The sequence below is a fragment of the Daphnia pulicaria genome, chromosome 8 (genome assembly GCF_021234035.1).
Source record: "Daphnia pulicaria isolate SC F1-1A chromosome 8, SC_F0-13Bv2, whole genome shotgun sequence".
Classification (NCBI taxonomy): domain Eukaryota; kingdom Metazoa; phylum Arthropoda; class Branchiopoda; order Diplostraca; family Daphniidae; genus Daphnia; species Daphnia pulicaria.
In genome coordinates, this window is record NC_060920.1 from 12,773,218 (window position 1) to 12,791,740 (window position 18,523).

Here is an 18,523-nt window from a genome sequence, read left to right on the forward strand (position 1 = left end):
ACATTCCTACAATCAATTTAAGAATTCCTTGTTGATTCAAGGATGATCAAGAAAGAGTTTTCTTTATAAATTAGATCCAGCATTAGAGTTAGAGAATCGATCGCATTTTATTTACGGATCTGTTTAAGAATTGGTGATTTCAATCACAGAGGGCGCTAGTATAAACGACAATCGGTCGATGTGACGCTTTACGTTTTTACCTTTAACAGTTTATACATAAAATTCCTAATATTTACTGGCATTACTGCACAGAAAAATTCGCTATTGTTTTTCGTTTGAATTCGAAAAAAAGAATTGAAAAGCCAATGTCAACTCCCCCATTTGAGAAAGAATGACCGACAAGACTGAAAAAATAAAATGCGACGAAGAATTGTGTGTTGAAGAGTTTCCCACTGTAAGTGCTGCGATCCAGCATAAATTTCGAAAACATAGGCAGTCTAATGTCAAACATTATTGCCCCTACTGTGGCATGCAATTTCCGATTAAGGTATAAGATTTTTTTCCCAATTTATTTTCAATGGGTTTGTAATTTTTGTTGTATAGTATTGTAGAGACAAACACGTTCTCTCTCATGAAAATGAAGGAGGAAGCAGTGGAGTGCATCAATGTACAGAGTGTGAAGCTACATTCTACAATGATACTGCTCTTCAGTATCATGCAAAATCAATTCATAATCGGTATAGCTATTAAACATTGTCTTTTTTTTCTCATTGAACTAATTTGTTTTCATGTATTCACTATTAATTAGGGTTGTCAAACTCATCAAAGCTATTGAGACACCTCCTCCCAGTCGCAAAATCAAGTGCAATAATGCCAAGGAACCTCAAAGTGTGTATTACTGCCATTTATGTGGATCTGAGTACATTATGAAATACAATCTTGAAGTTCATCTGGAAAGACAGCACAAAGAAGAGGAAAGGAATGCATTGCCACAGTAAGTTTATATTTATGGATGTTGAATGCACTTGGTTATTTTTTTAATGTTTTTATTAGGGAATTAATCAAATGCAAGATGTGTGATGCATTATTCTTCAATAAGAGGGCCTATGAAAATCATAACCTTTTCCATAAAAGTGATGATGTCTACATAGAAAATGAACAACAAAGGTATAAGACACTTCATAATTTTCACAAAAAAATTGCCCCTACTTAAAATTCTAATTTTTTGTATTTTGTAGACAAACGTTGGTTACTCGAGTTGACCAAGATTTCGATATTAGACGGGTTCAGACACAAGCTGAAAAATTTCTACCCAAAGCGGAAACTCTCAGTCGAGGGCGCAAGAGAAAAGCTCAAACAAGCAAACAAAAATCCTCGTCAGTTCGATGGGTAAAATCAGTTTTTGAAGAAAAAAACATTTATTTTCCTATCATCTTAAGCCAATTAGACAAATATGATACAAATAAATTGTATCTGGGTATAACGGACCGGAATTTAGATTAAAATTTCTATCTCTGATTTTTAAAATTTTTAGAAATCATCAGCTGCCGAGGCTGTGGATGCTGGAAACGATTCCGATTGTTTGTCCAGTGCCAGTTCCGTCTCTGACAGTGAAGAAGAAGAGGACAAAACATCAAATAATCCAGAGAAGAAACAAGTCATTTGTGAATAAAAAAATAACAGGTATTAAATTTCTAATAAATTGTGTTGGAAAGTTGACTGGGAATTTTAAACGGTTTTGGAGAAGTTACGGGTAGGGTTCACTGAACCTTAATTATCGGCCATTATTTTGTTAATCCAATCCATGTACTTAGCCACCTTGGTGTAAACGCCGGGAATATGGGGAGTCGCGCATCCAATGCCCCAGCTAACTATCCCTGTCAGAACGTTTTGTCCTGTTGAGCTCTTGCACACCAAAGGCCCTCCAGAATCTCCCTAAAAAGAAAGTAGCACGTCAATTTCTTTGTTCTTCCTGACATTAATATTTATCATCATCATGATAATCATTATTTTTAACCTGACACGCGTCCTTTTCTTTGCCACCTGCACAAATCATCCCGGGGTAGATCGTATAATGAGGACTGAATCGTTGTTGGCAATCTTCATCTGTTAATATTGTGACATTAGCGGCCATTAGGTGGTCCGGTGTATAACCAGCATTAGCTTTTTTGTAGCCCCATCCACTTACAACGCAGTCCCCTTAATAATACAAACATTTTTTAGAATGTGAAAAAATAACGTCATTAAAAACAATATGGCAAATGTACCCGATGGATCAAAGGACTCGGACGGCAACGAAACAGCGCCAAATGACTCCGTCACATTGTAAATACTTTCCTTAAGTTTTAACAATGCCAAGTCGTTTTCTTTCGTTTTCCTAATAGTAGTTTTTTAATAAACTCGTGAAAGGTAGAAAATAAAGTTTTCAAAGGGAGTTAGCTATGAGACTTACTCATTGTAATTGGCCGAAAAGATTTTTTCCACGCCAATGTTAGCAGCGTCAGGCAGTTTCATATTTGTTGTGTTAAAGACAATGAACAAGTTATCAGAGCTGTGAAAATTCGAAGACTAATGAAATTTTTTTTCTTTTTTTTTTTCTTTTTCATTTAGTTCTGCTTACGTGATGTACATTTTTTGGTAAACACAGTGTGCTGCCGTGATAGCCCATTGGCTATTAATGATCGCTCCTCCACAAAAATGAGACATTGTCCTTTGCCGGGCTTGTCCGCTTACGGCCAACGATAGCTGCAAGGATATTTGCCACGTCACCTCTCCTACAGTTTCCGATTAAGAACAGTGTAAAGGACAATGCATCTCGGATAAAATTGACTATAAATATGTTGGAAATAAAATACCATCTCTGACTTCTTCACCGTTGACGATACGTGTTGGACGAAGTGCTGGTGCATCCGCAATGGAAACTGTATCTACTCGTGTCGCGTAATTCCATAGGAGGAAAATGAAAATGAAACGGCACATCACGACTTGGGTTACCTGATCCTAGATTTGCAGTGGCTTGGCGGAATGTCACCGTCTGTATAAATGTATGTGTGGATTGACTGACCAAATGAAGTTCTCTCACTGTTTTTTTTTTTTTTTTTTTTAGATGTATGTTTAATCATGATTGGTCGCAACGTTGAATACAAGTTCTGTTTCCCTTATTTTCTCGTTTTCATTCCCAGCAATCGTGACGTACATCCAACATGTGGTCCGACCACATTGATAGATTCACAGCTGTTTAAATATCCTTGTCATCGCCAGTATTTTGTACGCAGCTGTTTTACCAATAACGTATTCAATGAAAGTTGAACATACCGGCGCAATTGCTGCGCAAATGACACTCGCAAATGAAATTTCGAATGCGCGGAGTTTCTTGTAAACATTAAGGCCACCAGAGGGCTTCGCCGTTTAATCCATCCCGACTCCCGAGTTTTAGTAGACGTTTCCACTATTTCCGACGTTTAGTGAAATGAAGGTCGCAATGTTTTTGTGCGCAAGCAGTGTGTGTCTGTGATTCATAGAATCATAATCATCATAGTTGGTTCCTGATTGCTGAATGTAGGCCTAAATTTAATCACAGTTTGTTTGTTGGGAATTGGGCAATTGGCGAATGAAAGAAAACATTCAATTACAAATGCATCTCCATAGAATCATAATCATCATAGTTGGTTCCTGATTGCTGAATGTAGGCCTAAATTTAATCACAGTTTGTTTGTTGGGAATTGGGCAATTGGCGAATGAAAGAAAACATTCAATTACAAATGCATCTCCTGGATTTGCCGGGGGATGACATAATTTTGAAAATCATAGATTATCTGTCACCTCAGGACTGGCTAAACTTTCGATGTGTTAGTAAACAAACCTATTTCCTAGTCCATGAATATTTCAAATATATGAAATATCTTGATCTTTCTCATCACAAAGTGTTACCACAAGCCCTATGTCAGGTTCGTTGTGGTTAGTTTTACCAACTAATCATAATTTAAATTATTCTTCTTAAATTACAGGTTTTACCTCAGCTATGTCACAGCCTAAAAGTTTTTAAAATATCGAATTCAAAGATATTCAATGATGAATGCATTAAGACCATCATACAAAATAATCACAATTTGAATCACCTGGACTTGTCAAATAGTAATCTTAAAAATGGAACTCTCCAGCCACTTGTGGTCAACTGTAAAGTAATTAAGTTAACTATATTGGTCAACTCCTATTGCTCTTATGTGCTCCATCACAATTGTCTAATTGGGTAACATTTCATTTCAGAAACTAGAGAAAATTTTGTTGAAGAATTGTGTTTGGTTAACTGTTGGAGCCATTGAAATTTTAGCCTTCCATTTTCCAGATACAATCAAGGTTTTGTGTCAATGAATATACAGCATATTTGAATGTTATGATGTATACTGACTTAATACTTACAGGTAGCTGACTTTAGTGGCTGCACAGGCATAAGTGAGGCTTCAATCATCCTATTTGTAAAACGACAGCCAAAGTATCAAACATAAAAATTTCATTATAAATTAAAGATGCAATATTAAAATTTGTTTCTATAATATTAACAGATTGATATCACTGTCCCTGAGTGATCTCTCTTGTCTGCAGGATGAAACATTAGTTAAGATTTCTCAGTTTTGCCCACAACTTGTGTATCTTGACATAAGTAGATGTTGCAGAATCACAGACTCTGGGATCAAGTAGGTTTTAATTTTTGTAGGCCTCTGTAAAAGTTTGATTTTTCAGTTGAAAATGTATTATATTTTGTTTTTAGAAAGTTTGCTGAATATTGCCACACCGTGCGCACGCTGAAGGTGGATGGTTGTGAGGTCAGCGAGCGTAGTTTGTCTTGGTTGAGATCACGTGGTGTTTGGATTGACAAACCTCAATATCCTTCTTACCTGTTGCACCGCCTGAATCAAATTCAAACCTGGCCACGGACTCAGCTCTGAAAATTCTTCAACGGGATCTTCTGTACTTTCCTTCTTTACTAAGTATTATTATTCTATAGCCCAATTATTACCTAGTCTCCCATGTCTATAATGTAAAATTACATTTCCCCCCTTCTTTGATGTCAATGAAAAAGCATATCTACCTCACTTGGTAGACAGCCACCGCCATTTCATTAGCTACTGTGTTATTAATCCTAGCACTAAGAATAACCTTCTCTAAGTTTGCATGGGCGCTCTTATCGAAGTCGACTTATTCTTACCCTCTTCTTTCTCTTAATTTTTATAGTTCTTCTCCCCTAAATGGCTCTGGGGGGAAGTTTTGAAACAGCTGAGTTCTGTCATCCTTGCCCAAATTTGATTGTACAACTTCCGTGTTGGCATAATCATGAATTCTAAAATTCTAGATTTCCACCCCTATCGGACGATTACGTGTTTCGTTTTAATCGTGAATGATGAACCAGACAGTTATTTTTAGATAATGCCGCGTTAAATTTGGGTTGGTTGTTTCTTTCTGTCTTACAACGCGTAATAATAAAGTTCTCAAATGTCCATCAAATGTCTATCTTGAGATGGGTGTGAATTTGTAACGTTTTGGGATAATTGGTATCAATTGACTACCACGAAACTTCCGTAGGGTTCGATGGTGGAGGCACCAGTCTGGCGATCGGTGAATTGATGTTGTAAAAAGAGCAACCAACAGCCGAGTACTCCACCATCCGCCTTTTTAGAAACATGGTAACTATAATCAGAGAAAAGACAAGTTAAGTCACGACGGGAAAAATCGAGTACGTACCATAGAATTCTACTGCCATTATAGACAGTTTATTATTGAGCTTTTGGTGTGGCACAAATACCATTTCCGGGCAATTTTTTCTTTATTTGTATGTAGTGCTACATGTATGTGTGTATGGGGTGAATAGAGGTAGGGAAACAACTAATCCAATTAGATTTGTTAGAAAAGGAAAAAAAGTTCAAATAGCGTGAAGCGTAGTTTGTCTTGGGGTTTTAGCTGAGGAATCTATGTACTATTGGTTGATAGAAATTCTTAAGAGTATTAAGTTGAGAATGGACAAGAGATCCCAGAAGCGTAAAAAAATCTGAAAAACCATCAGAAAACATGTATTTCTCTTTCATACACCAAAGCCAAAATCGGATCAAAGTTCCGGGATTGAATGGAAGGGATAATTGCCGCTTGCCCGACAGTCTTTTTTTTTTTTCTTCTTCTTCTTCTTTCTCCTCCCACATTTACTCCTCCTCTACTAGCATCGCATCAACATTTCTTCACCTTTTCGGGTCGGAGGAGAGAAAATGGGAGGAGTTCTGACCGCTTGAGTCGAGAGGAAGGAGAAGTCTCGTCGACCCCGACTACAAGTTCCAGTGCTAGTGTATCTATTGGTGCTGTCGAGTCAGTGACAAGCCACAAATTGTCTCCTTTGCTATCACAAGTGTTCCAACACAGAATCAATTTTAGTGCGTAGCTGACGGTAGTCGCGAAACATCTGCTTCTTCTTCGCTCCACACTCCATCCTCTTGTGATTTTTGTGTCCAACATTCACGATGAATTGTTTAGTTCGCTCGTTTTTCGCCTTGCTGGTGTTATGCAAATTTTCTACTTCATCGGCTTGGTAAGAAATTTCTGCTCATTTATCTTTTTACCGTGGTTCAATCGATTAATTTATGTCATTTCTTATATTCTAGGTCTTGGAATAATCTGTTGATGACAAGCACAAGGGTAAGTGTTATTGCCACTTTCAAATCTTTTTCCTATGGGGTGAGGGGGGTTCCTTTTTTTTTTTCAAAGAAATGCCGCACTCGCTGGCCCGACAGTCCGGCGCCACCGGAAGGAAAAAGTTTAGTATTTTCTTTATTCTTGCGCGTATGGTGGCGGGACGTAGTTGTTCATCAACGCCGAGAGGGGAGAGAGAAATTAAAGGAAGCCAGCAGATCGCAAAAGCTCATTAAGTCAATCTCGGTGGAGATGGACTTGGAGAATTGACGGTGGGTCACTTTAGCCAAATCCCAAAGGGCCAAATCCGGGCTCCTCTTGTGTCACCGCTGTGCCGAGAGACTCTGCCGAGAGATGGGAACTCGAGAAATACGCGGGCGGAAACTTACACTTGGGGATTGCGCGCTCTACCTGGCGATATGTGTCTTTTTCACCCGTCACCTTTTTTTCTCACTCCATTTCAACTGACGATTGATTTTTCCAAGTGAAGTCGTAAATAAAAAAGTTTTTAAACGTATCCAAAAGTGATGGAAATAGGAGGGGGGAATACTCTTTTATTTTTCTCCGTTTGCCTCCCTCTTCTGAGTAGTACGTGTCGATTGTTTGTCGTCGCTCTTCTAGGGTGATTTACGAACTCCACGACTCAAAGCTAAACAACATAACAAACGCTGGCGCACGAGGCCAGATCCAGCGATTGCGCCAGTTGCTGTTTTTGTTCCGGGTGCTGGATGCGGGTGATGGCATCACGTTGAGACTATTTTCCCCAATCGTCGTTATCGTATTAATAGCTCCAATCGTGGGTTTTCTATATCAACACAAATAAACATTTCCTACGGCCAAGATTTCGTCACCGTATCCGTCTGCATTTTTTCGGCCGCTTGTCCGATTGCTGACGTACCAGATCTTGTTGATCAAGGATGTTGTAATGACATTAGTCTAATCGATTCCCTCTTATGTAGATCAATTTGGGAATGGCGGAATCGGTAGCGGCCGGCGCTGAACTTGCGATGGGCGAATGTCAATATCAATTCCGATGGGAGCGCTGGGCATGTCCACGCAGCGCCTTCACCAAAAAGTAAGTCGTGATTGTACATAAAACGTTTTTGCTTTTCAATTCAATAAAACCTTTTTTAAAATTCTTTTTCTTGACAATAGGAAGGTGTTTAGATCACTGATTCGAGAGTCTGCGGCTCTCCACTCTTTCCTTTCGGCCGGAATCACTTACACGTTAACGCGCAACTGTTCTCGCGGCCAACTGGAAGGATGCGGATGCGCCAACATACATTCTCAACATCCAAACGAATCTCGTAAGAATTTTCAGTCATCAGAAAACTTCAGACGAATCTTTGAATAAAAAAACAAACAATTTCGTGTTTCAGCTTCAGCCACATGGCGGTGGGGAGGATGCAGCGACAACATCAAGATGGGAGAACAATACTCTGTCCGAGTACTGGATTCTCTCGAGTCTGGACAGGATGCCCAGGCTTTAGCTAATTTGCACAACAACTTTGCTGGTCGCTTGGTAAGTTATCCCTTTTTTTCTTTCTTTAATAATTATTGGCTAGCCATCAAAAGTGGAATATGTTTTATTGATACTACTATTTTCGATTGTCCTATCGTAGGCTGTTCGTCATTCAATGCGCCAGTCGTGCAAATGCCACGGAGTGTCCGGCTCGTGCGCCATGCAGACTTGTTGGATTCAATTGCCTCCATTCCGAACAGTTGGCCAAGCCCTCAAACGACAATACGACACAAGTGTGAGGTAAAAAGGGGAGAATATTGAAAAGATACGGCCCAGACTGTCATTAAGGCGATAGGCGACTTGAAGATGGCCAGTCATGATGACTGGGATCGAGAACAATGTCGTCTATTGGGAATCATGCATGGATACACAAAGACTTGAAAGTGTGAATGATATCGGGGCGGCCAAGATTGGCGACGCCAATTGAATCGCCCAGATATTTGGTCGCCTCGTTTTTATTCCCTTTTTTATTTTATTACAGGCTGGGGGGGAGGTGGCGTTTGGGCTGGGTGGAAAAAAAAGGGGGATTTTCCACACTGTATGTAGATATAAACACAAAGCAGCACAATGTTCTTGATACTTGACAGGCCTGTATTTATTGCCGTTGCAAGTTCTGTTGCAGACAGAACATGAGATATCACGTTGATATTGTTTTATGGGCCTCGAAAACAAAATGATAACTCGACAATGAACTTTAATGATCAGCTGCTGGGTTTTTTTCTTATTTTTGTTTTATTTTCTCTTGTAAACAGGGTTGGCTACAGCAATGGCATCCTACAGATCGACGGCGGCAGCTCATCGTCCAACGGCGCCAAGACCTCGTCAGGCTCGTCACAGATTTTACGCGTCTCGCCACAAACGCTCGTTTACTTGGAACTGTCGCCCGACTTTTGCCGAGCAAACGTCACGGCCGGTAAGTTCAATTTCCGCAACTCAAACGAATTCGTGTCTTTTTATTAATGGTGGATTGTTTTTCCTCAGGAACGAGCGGCACGAAAGGGCGGACATGCTCACGAGACAAAGGTAAAGGCCTTTCGGCATCTCAACGGCGCAGCTGCATTCATCTGTGCAAAAACTGCGGTCACAAAGTTAAGAAGCGCGTCGTCACTGTCATGACCTCATGCAACTGCACTTTCCAGTGGTAAGAATAATCGGCCGTTATTCTTTGGCAATCAGATAACTAACATTTTCAATTTGACGGATAGGTGCTGTCAAGTCCAGTGCCAGACATGCAACACAACGAAAAGTATTTACTCTTGTGCTTAAAGTTGTCAATCATCCAATCAACATGAGTATACTGTCGCAGTATTAATCAAAAAATCATCCCATAAATGTACAGATATATTTCACTGATAAATTGAGAAACTTTTTCCTCTGTTTCAAGGCAAATGTACATATTCCAGATGGCCGGCTTACAAAATATCCTATCAGTTTAAGTATAAGGGTTGTCTACGTTTTGAAAAAAAAAAAAAAAAAATTGAAATTGCTCTCGGGTTGACACCTTCGAATGGCCCAATCAAATATGTGTGTGTGCACGCTCCTAGTTGTGCTAATTTGATTTGTATCGTTGTTGTATGTGTGAATTTGTTGTACAAGCTTCCTGCCACCATGTGCCGACTCTATTCCTCCGTTCTAGATCTTATCGAGCTTCAAATTTTAAAATGGAGCCGAACTCTCCTTGTAAGATTTACAACAGATCAGCCGTACGTGCTCCCAAATCGTGACCGCGAATTGGAAACAAATGATTCGTTGGAAAAAGTTGAAAACATTTGTGCGATGCTAGTAATTCCTATTGTTTATTGTATGGCTTATTTGGGTGCGTCTTAAAGGATCTGTATTTTGAGGTCCCAAGATAATTTGAGGGTAACAACTATACGTTGTACGTTTATATATAATCTTGTTTGTTACATCGCATTTAGGTTGTCACATGTTTAATCAACCAGGTTTATTTGAGTTTGATGTACTAATCCACATTAGCATCTGATAAAGAGTATCAGGCGCTACTGGGTTAATCTTTACGAAGGTAGAATGTCACGAAATTTCAACTGCACTTCAAGTTCTTATTTGTCTTGAAAAACTTTCTCATTTGAAGAGTGCCAAGTTAAATGAAGAACTTGTGAGCGGTTGTCGGAAAGGAGAAGGGTATGAACTGTGAGAAATGATCCAAAATAAAACATGTCGGCCTCTCAGAAAGAGAGTTCCAAAGTTCTCGGATCTTTGCCGGAATATATTCCAGATGGCATTGATCAAATAAAGTGGCGCCTAAAGCATTCACAGTTCTCTGAGCATGGATCTCTGAAACTCTTGGTCTCGCTATTATTGAGCATATACAAGTGACGGAGAAAGAGAGCGCAATCGTTAAAGGGGGAGAAAGCTGAACGCGAACGCACAGTCGTGGTCGTGCGTGTAAAGAGATCGGTCGTCGAGAGGCTGGTCAGTTTTATCAGTAACTACGACGTTCCAGCTCCGCATTCACGGCCGTGAGTTAAATTTATTGTTTAATTCGTTTTTTCTTTCTGAAATATGGTAACCTTTTATTTGTTGATGTGCTGACGATCTACTAGATTAGATTTACATTAAAAAAATACCGTATATAGGCTATCTAGTTGTAAATTCCAGTAGAGGAACTTCTTATGGCTATTTCGCATATGAAAAAGGGGAAGAAAAAAAAAACAAGTTTATGTAGGTTACCAAATGAGCTGGCATGACGTTGTAAGTAAACTCAGTAACCTACCTGATTTCGTTTCGCATTTTAGTTTTATCAACACAGCAGTGGGATTTTCCACTGTTTCATTCCATACTGGTTTGGAGGGAAAAGCAATGAAATATTTTGCTGGGGGGGATTATCATTCGTGAAAAGCTGTAGCGAATGCGTTTTCTACCTCGATGTTTTAACGACCGGTTTATAACAAAATCCGCAAAGGAATTGGATTGAATTAAATTTTCTCCGTGGTTTTCTCAGATACCAAGTCCAAATTTTGCAATAAGAAAGGTGGGGTGACATTCTCCTAATGTTAAGCGGAAAAAAATCATTTGGTAGAATACCTCCCAAAAAATTGGCTTTGTTTTTTACTTAATGTCTGTTAAAACGCCCTTGAGAAGGAAGAGTAAGAATTGAACTTGCCCCATTGAACGTTCACCTTATATAAGGGCGCACATTTTCTCATGTTTTAGTGTGTACTGGATCTATTTTAAGGAAAAGATAGTCGTTAAATGTTTTAAATTTATTTTTTCAATGAAATTAGTAAAAATATAGAGTAAAAAATGGTCTATTTTCCTGTTAGTACACCCAAAAAGGATAGGGCAAACGGAAGGGGAAAAATGAAGCTTAACATCCCGTTGGTTTCACTTGGAGTCTTATCCGGGGCTTTGGCAATTGCTGTAATCGGTGAGTAAAATAAAATGTTTTATTATAATTTGACAAATTCAGCTAATAGCTAGTAGGTCTGTGGTGTGTAACATTCGAAAGCTTATTAATCGATTGTTTGAACTTAAATCGATTAATCGTTTCTCATTTGTTTACTTCCTTATCTCAAATTTTCAATTCTTTTTGTCTTTCAGTCCTGTCTGTTTGCCTTGCAAACGCGAACAAAGAGTTGTCGTCACTCAAAAGTGATACTGATACGACTGCATTACCAAGTACGACAATGGCAGCAATTACGACACCTAAGTTGACCGAACCATGGGAGTTGGACTACCGTCTTCCGACTGACACTTTGCCTCTACACTACGAGATCTATTTGCATCCCGATCTAGTCCTAGGGACTTTCACCGGGAAAGTGGATGTTCTACTTAATATCACACAGCCTAGAGATTTCATTCTTATCCACAGTAAATTCCTCACCATTAAAAAAACATTGCTTCGCAAAGGTGATGGCACTAATGGGGAGCAGATAATTCTTGGTGATACTTTTGAGTATGCCCCGAATGAATTTTGGGTTGTCAAACTGAGCTCTCAAATACAGCAAGGCCAGTACACCCTACAGCTTGAATTCGATAGAAGTCTCACTAAAGACATTGTCGGGTTTTATAAAAGCAACTACTACAACAGTGACACTAACCTAACAAGGTAAATCTGCACAAGTATTTTTCTTAACAACTACTTAAATAGTATGTTTCTATTCCAGAACTATTGCTACCTCCAAGTTTGAGCCCACTTACGCTAGAAGGGCTTTCCCATGCATGGATGAACCGAGCTACAAGTCTACATTTGGTGTTACTCTTGTCCGACCTAAAGGTGATGGTTATGTGGCCTACTCCAACATGCCTCAACAGGTAAATTCTTGTCAACTTACTTTTTAGCATATATATTCTCTTTTTCATCTGGATATTAGATTTACATGTTTGCTATTCCACAATAACCATTCGAAAGTAGTACTGGAAATTTAAAAAATTAACTAGTTTGTAGAAGTTGCGTTCTTGCTGCTTGCGTCTCCCATGTGAGGAGGGGGAGTTTGCTTGTTCAAGTCGGCCATAACCGGGCGAAGTTGAGGTTGGGCAAATTGAAATTGCATTTGTGGGTTGAACGGTGGTACTATCAGAGTGATCATTTTGTTAGTTAAGTGTTCTTTTTATGACTTGTAACTACAGTTACCTTGAATGGGAATAGGGGGTCCTTGAGGTAGTGCCTGTTGTTGATTAGGGTCTCGAGGAAGTAGCTGAGGATTGAATGGTACGAGCATCATCAGTCGCCCCATCGGATCGATGAATAGAGGAGGTTGATTCATCATCGGAAATGGCTGCATCATTGGATTGAGTTGCTGCATCGCTGGGTTGAGTGGTTGCATCATTGGGTTAAACGGATTAACAGGGACAAACTGTGGAGCCGCGGAAGAGGAAGTTTGTTTCATTTTCGATCCATCAGATTCTTGTTTGTCAGCACCTGCAAACAGATTTGATATAATTCGTTTTTAATAACCGGGAACTTTAGTTTTCTTACCTAGTGGCAATTCTTGGAAAGGCTTTCGAGTAGTTGTGGTCGATGTAGTTGTTGCTGGAGGTGTTGCTGCAGATGGTTCCGTTTCCCGACGTGTGTTGTTGTTTAGCCGAGTGGCATTGCTGCTTAATGGTGGAGCGAATTGCATCATGGTAGAATTGGTCAACTTGGATTGTTGTGTCTGTCCTTGTTGCTGATTTGGCGCGTTCATGATTGGCGGAAACATCGTAGGTTGAGGCATCATTACCATGCCAGGTCGGAATCCAGATGGAGGAGTCATGAAGAAGCCTTGTGGCGGAGTTTGGGGAGGCATTTGCATGTTAGAGTTGATCCCAAATGGTTGAGGTGGTGGCGGAAGGTTCGGACTATTTGGACGTGTTGGTTCCATCGGCTTGAATGTTCTGAAATTCAGTCAATTACTTATGAAATTGTTTTTTAAGGACATTTTAAAAGTAAAAGTTACTTGAAATCTGCTGGAACAGGTGCTGATGCATTGCGTTGAGAATCTGGGCCATCTCTCTGGGGTGGCGGCTGAAAATTTCCAGACAAACTTGGGACAGCAGCTCCGTTCACCCACCAAATGGTCCCCACAAGAAATAGTGCCGAAATCCAAATTCTGCTACTAACTAACATTTTAAATAGACAGGAATTTAAAACTAACTGCTAATTTTATCCAAATTATCAACTAAGATGTGCTCTAGAAGTGTACTTACGAGACATGGTGGCTGTGACACTTGGGGAAGGAATGAGATGCCTTCTCCTCTGCACTTGTTCCTTTATATACCAAGCCACGTGTAACCCCTTGATTGTCTTCCCTCGTTCTCTTTGTGCTCGGACGCTGCTAATTAGGATGAATTTGGGAAGGGAATGGGTAACCGGGCCAATCTAGAATAGTCTATTGCCTTAGGGTCCCGGTGGAATTTTCATTGAACTTTTGTATTTTTATTAGCACATTAAAGTTATTCAATCCATTTGATTTATTACTAATTATTTTGTTTTTTACTTGCAGTCGTTTGTGGATGACAGCCCGAGTGTTGGATTGACTACGGTTAAATTCCAGAAAAGTGTCGAAATGGTGACATATTTAGCCTGCTTTATCGTTTGCGATTTTAAAGAACGGGTGGGTTCTACGCAACGAGGAATACCTATCAAAACGATAGCCCGTTCTAATCAATTTAACAGCACCGAATACCCGCTGGAGATCGGGATCAAAGCCACGGATTACTATGAGAAATACTTCGATATTGATTACGTATTGCCCAAGCAAGGTAATGTTTTCTTTAACTTCGTGGACCTTTACAATTAATTAATTTATGTGCCGCTTTTTACGCTTAGATTTGATTGCTATTCCCGATTTTGTATCTGGCGCCATGGAACATTGGGGGTTGGTGACGTTCCGTGAAACGGCTTTGTTGTTCGACCCATTGGAGAGTTCGACATCCAATAAGAAACGTGTCGCAACCGTCGTCGCTCACGAATTAGCTCATCAGTGGTTCGGCAATTTAAGTAAGTTATAGTACGCGACATTTTTTTGGTGAATTGGTTTTTAATTGGATAATTTTTTATTATAGTGACCATAATTTGGTGGGACGATCTTTGGTAAGTTTTATTTTTTGTTCGGTTTGTCAAAATATGTTAGAAAGGCGATTTAGTATTTTTTAAAAATTATTATTATTAGGTTGAACGAAGGATTTGCCAGTTATATGGAGTTCAAAGGAACGGACGCCTGTGAGCCAACGTGGGATATGGTAATCATCAATTACCAGTCTTTATTTTTTCACGTCTTTTAATTGTTAAACTTTAATTCGCTGACAGATGACTTTCATCCTTAGCGATGATGTCGGTCCAGTGATGGAGCTTGATTCGAAATTGAGTTCACATCCTATCGTCGTAACGGTTAACCACCCGGATGAGATCACCGAAATTTTTGACGCAATTTCATATAATAAGGTAAACTATGTTTAGCCTTTATGAATAAGAAAAGATTAAATGCCTTTCTACTAAAACAGGGTGCTGCTGTTTTGATGATGTTGGAAAGTTTCATGGGGCCAGAAAATTTCCAGAAAGGTATTCAAGATTTCCTTAAAGAGTATAAGTTTAAAAATGCCGCTACTGCCGATCTATGGCGAGTACTTCAGGTAAAAAAAAAATATTTAGTGAGATTAATTTTTAAATGAAATAAAATATCTGCTTTATTACTTTAGACTGTTACCCCTCAATTGGATATTACTCGAATCATGGATACATGGACACGGCAGATGGGTTACCCTGTTTTGAATTACACCGTAAATGGGAATGTGTTGACTGTCAAGCAGTCTCGATTCTTATCGGATCCTAATAGCAATGCAACTGTAACACCGTCACCCTATGGGTAATCGTGTTCAACTAGCGTTACGCTTGAAATTGTACTTGTACATTTATGCAATAATATTTAAAATTTAACGTAGATACAAATGGGATGTACCAATTTTCTATATTACTGATAAGAATCCTACCCTACAGTCTAAATGGCTGTACATGGAAAATGAATCTGGTAATTTTCTCTCGATAGTAAAAAATTTATATTTCAACTAAATTATTTTTCGACAGTGACAATCGAATTACCCACCGACTTCAAATGGGTTAAGCTAAATGCAGATCAAAGAGGATTTTTTCGCGTCAACTATCTTCCTGCTCACTGGAATGCGCTTGCCACTGCTCTTATCGCAAATGTGAGCTCGATGTCAGCTAGCGATCGATACGGAGTTATAGATGATTCGTTCAGTCTTTCTGCGGCGGGCTCTTTGCCCTACAGCACTTCACTAGAACTTGTTCAGTATGTGAAGAACGACCGTCATCCTGTTCCATGGAGCGCTGCATCTGGCAAGCTCTCTTATATTTCGAGCTTGGTCTACATCACAAACTTGTATCCAGGATTCAGGGTTAGTAACCTGTGGCATGTGTATCTCAACAACTGTTAATTTTTCCCTATATGTCTGCTAGAAATTCATCATTACTCTTGTGGAGCCGTCGTACTCGGAACTGGGCTGGGATCAATTGGAGCCGTTTTTGGATCAGTATGAAATTTTGTTATTTATGAACTGTGTTTGCAAGTATGTAAGAATTCTAACCTTTGGAATAATTATAGAAATTTGCAGACCACCATTCTGTCGTTGGCATGTCTTAGCGACTATACTCCCTGTTTAGAAAGTGCTGCTGAACGACTAAGCAAATGGATCAACAACACCAACGAATACATTCCTCCCAATTTCCGCAACTTGGTTTACCGATATGGAATTGCTCAAATCGGCGATGCCACTGTATGGAATGCAATGTGGGACCGTTACACAACTGAAAACGATCCAAACGAGGCAATCAAGTTGCTCTACGGACTCGCCTTTGCCAAGGAACCTTGGCTTATTCATCAGTAAACTTTTTATTACTTATAACTTCAATATGGACATATATTTAAGGTTGCACGTTTGATTTACAGATATTTAGATTTGGCCAAGACTGATAAAGTTAGATCACAAGACTACTTCACGGTATTAGAGTACATCTCGTCTAACCCAGTTGGACTTCCCATCGTTTGGGATTTTGTAAGGTAAGGAACAATTTGAAAAATCAGTTATTCTCTAGAAATTAAGTGTGGAAAATTTTGTCCTTAGAAACGAATGGCAGTATTTAGTTGACCGCTTTACTACGAACAATCGTTACCTAGGCCGTATGGTTGGCACTGTTACGAGCAAGTTTACTACACAAATTCGTCTGGATGAGGTATAAACGCTGAAATAAATATTGATAAAGCATTTAACGTTATCCCTTATTAAATTATATTTCAGATGAAAGAATTCTTCGCAAAATATCCCGATGCCGGCGCTGGCGCCCGTGCTAGAGAACAGTCCATTGAAACCGTTCAAAATAACATCCAATGGTTGAAAATCAACAAGCCTGATTTAGAAAACTGGCTAAAGGAAAATGGTTTTATGTAAACTATGTGCTTAGGAAACGTTCCGCTTCACCGCTTGCCTTGAAATTCAGGTTACATTGTTTATTTGGGAAAATGTCGTTAATATCGTTGTAAGAACAATGTTCAAAATTTTTGTCATTAAAATTGGTGTTAGTAGTAATGGAATGAGTACAGTTATTCACATTCAAAATATTTTCTTGGACACATTATTCAACATTGATTCTTTTCAGTAATATGTTTTTAGCTATGCCCCTAGATAAGCATATACATTTTAAGCAGCTAGTATGTTAATTGTATAATCAGAGAAGGGCTAACATTTCTATGCGCTTCCTTTGTGGCTACGATTTTCAGCTGCAGTGTCCACAGAGAATATCACCAAGTTTACTGATTCAGCGATAATTGTAAGATGAGCCTTTCCGAGATCCTGCTCTTCGTTTTCTAGAGAGTTGTTGACCCTGAGGCAACTCTTGTTTACGACCATTTTATAGGGTGACGGCGAGGGGCTAGACTTGGGTTAGCAACAGCGAAAGGGAATAGCTGTAGCAGGGAACAGTCAAGCAAACAAAAACTTCCAAGGGCTCTAGCGAAACGTGTTGAGTGGTTTCAGTAATATACCACCAGCATTGGTTGAGTGGTTGTTGGAAGTTCAAGTAGTATTAATTCAAGTCTCGTAATCCTATTCATTAAAAAATTCATCATGGATAAAATTTTATGGTTTGCTGTTGCTGTTCTTTCCATTTCTGAAGGTAAGTTGCTGTGACTCGTTTACAATTATAACCAATGCAATAACGCAGTACTGCTGTACTTTACAGTGTTATCCTTGCAGTGCTACGTTTGTAATACGTTCAAAAGTGGAGATGATTGCGCTTCGGCGGACAGACTAAAAAGTTCTCCACAGCTTCTTCAAAATTGTTCTGAGCTACCAGATGGAGATCGGTATACTTATTGCCGTAAAATGGTACATCAGATTCCTGATAACAAAGGTGAGTGACTAATTGCAAATTAAATTGTAATTTACAGTAGAATTCAAAACGCGTTTGTTTCTTAGGAAAAGTAGAGAACCGTATTGTTCGAGAGTGCGGATATCTTAACACTACAATAAACACATGCCGAAACATTGGAATGCATAAAGATGCTGGGCAGATTATGTGTTCCTGTGACGCGGATGAATGCAATAGCAGTTCTCAGTTGCAATCTCAGAAAAGTTACGTGTATGCCCTTACGTTTATCATGATTTCATTTTTTTATAAATTATTGCTATAGCCTAAACCTAATATATGTAGAATTAACTTTTTCAATATTATGATATCTCGATTTTCACGGAACTTTAGGCTTCTGGCCTTAAAAATGAATAAATTCCTTCTATAAACAAATGAATTAAAAATATCGCTCGAAATTTTAACCTTGCCCAATTCGAATAAATTAGGGAGTAGGCTAATTGAATTTCTTGATCCGCTGCTTTCCCTTAACTCAGAATGGTCTTAATGGAATGAAAACCTAAACT

General features: G+C 39.2%; 6 protein-coding genes across 9 annotated transcripts; 4 read left to right on the top strand and 2 right to left on the bottom strand.

The window, feature by feature from the left end:
- The first annotated feature begins 9 nt into the window (after positions 1-9).
- On the top strand, positions 10-3,102 carry LOC124311337 (zinc finger and SCAN domain-containing protein 12-like). 2 transcript variants are annotated; one of them, XM_046775784.1, is made up of 7 exons: positions 10-487; positions 544-677; positions 749-934; positions 994-1,107; positions 1,179-1,329; positions 1,475-1,623; positions 2,164-2,467. In XM_046775784.1, the coding sequence occupies exons 1-6, from the start codon at positions 332-334 to the stop codon at positions 1,610-1,612; spliced, it is 879 nt and encodes a 292-aa protein (XP_046631740.1). In that variant the 5' UTR covers positions 10-331; the 3' UTR covers positions 1,613-1,623; positions 2,164-2,467. The 2 variants fall into 2 exon arrangements, with proteins under 2 accessions (XP_046631740.1, XP_046631739.1); XM_046775783.1 differs by lacking the exon at positions 2,164-2,467 and adding an exon at positions 2,551-3,102 and having other exon boundaries at positions 14-487.
- On the bottom strand, positions 1,340-2,931 carry LOC124311349 (trypsin-1-like). The gene is made up of 6 exons (XM_046775802.1): positions 2,796-2,931; positions 2,561-2,714; positions 2,393-2,491; positions 2,208-2,317; positions 1,958-2,139; positions 1,340-1,875 (listed from the first exon to the last, which is right to left on the bottom strand). Exons 1-6 carry the CDS (start codon positions 2,917-2,919, stop codon positions 1,711-1,713), a joined length of 834 nt encoding a protein of 277 aa, XP_046631758.1. The 5' UTR covers positions 2,920-2,931; the 3' UTR covers positions 1,340-1,710.
- A 282-nt stretch (positions 3,103-3,384) lies between the features above and the next one.
- LOC124311273 (protein Wnt-8-like) lies at positions 3,385-9,743 on the top strand. 3 transcript variants are annotated; one of them, XM_046775704.1, is made up of 15 exons: positions 3,585-3,887; positions 3,948-4,121; positions 4,207-4,296; positions 4,362-4,432; positions 4,503-4,634; positions 4,709-4,928; positions 5,173-6,511; positions 6,585-6,618; positions 7,572-7,687; positions 7,768-7,919; positions 7,992-8,134; positions 8,235-8,374; positions 8,887-9,047; positions 9,116-9,275; positions 9,340-9,743. In XM_046775704.1, the coding sequence occupies exons 7-15, from the start codon at positions 6,444-6,446 to the stop codon at positions 9,398-9,400; spliced, it is 1,035 nt and encodes a 344-aa protein (XP_046631660.1). In that variant the 5' UTR covers positions 3,585-3,887; positions 3,948-4,121; positions 4,207-4,296; positions 4,362-4,432; positions 4,503-4,634; positions 4,709-4,928; positions 5,173-6,443; the 3' UTR covers positions 9,401-9,743. The 3 variants fall into 3 exon arrangements, with proteins under 3 accessions (XP_046631662.1, XP_046631660.1, XP_046631661.1); XM_046775705.1 differs by having other exon boundaries at positions 4,709-4,908; XM_046775706.1 differs by lacking the exons at positions 6,585-6,618; positions 7,572-7,687; positions 7,768-7,919; ... (3 more) ...; positions 9,116-9,275; positions 9,340-9,743 and adding an exon at positions 3,385-3,562 and having other exon boundaries at positions 3,690-3,887; positions 4,709-5,435.
- Positions 9,744-10,477: 734 nt separating this feature from the next.
- LOC124310949 (glutamyl aminopeptidase-like) lies at positions 10,478-17,179 on the top strand. Its single transcript, XM_046775137.1, has 18 exons — positions 10,478-10,614; positions 11,419-11,522; positions 11,696-12,203; positions 12,262-12,409; positions 14,080-14,338; positions 14,406-14,576; positions 14,642-14,669; positions 14,749-14,818; positions 14,886-15,020; positions 15,080-15,208; positions 15,275-15,441; positions 15,518-15,603; positions 15,660-15,991; positions 16,053-16,126; positions 16,198-16,476; positions 16,543-16,653; positions 16,718-16,826; positions 16,892-17,179. The coding sequence occupies exons 2-18, from the start codon at positions 11,456-11,458 to the stop codon at positions 17,039-17,041; spliced, it is 2,823 nt and encodes a 940-aa protein (XP_046631093.1). The 5' UTR covers positions 10,478-10,614; positions 11,419-11,455; the 3' UTR covers positions 17,042-17,179.
- LOC124311283 (protein EARLY FLOWERING 5-like) lies at positions 12,426-13,889 on the bottom strand. Its single transcript, XM_046775716.1, has 5 exons — positions 13,784-13,889; positions 13,534-13,696; positions 13,074-13,471; positions 12,729-13,016; positions 12,426-12,668 (listed from the first exon to the last, which is right to left on the bottom strand). Exons 1-5 carry the CDS (start codon positions 13,788-13,790, stop codon positions 12,532-12,534), a joined length of 993 nt encoding a protein of 330 aa, XP_046631672.1. The 5' UTR covers positions 13,791-13,889; the 3' UTR covers positions 12,426-12,531.
- A 91-nt stretch (positions 17,180-17,270) lies between the features above and the next one.
- On the top strand, positions 17,271-18,392 carry LOC124311489. The gene is made up of 3 exons (XM_046776012.1): positions 17,271-17,765; positions 17,832-18,002; positions 18,068-18,392. The coding sequence occupies exons 1-3, from the start codon at positions 17,717-17,719 to the stop codon at positions 18,280-18,282; spliced, it is 435 nt and encodes a 144-aa protein (XP_046631968.1). The 5' UTR covers positions 17,271-17,716; the 3' UTR covers positions 18,283-18,392.
- The last annotated feature ends 131 nt before the right edge of the window (positions 18,393-18,523 follow it).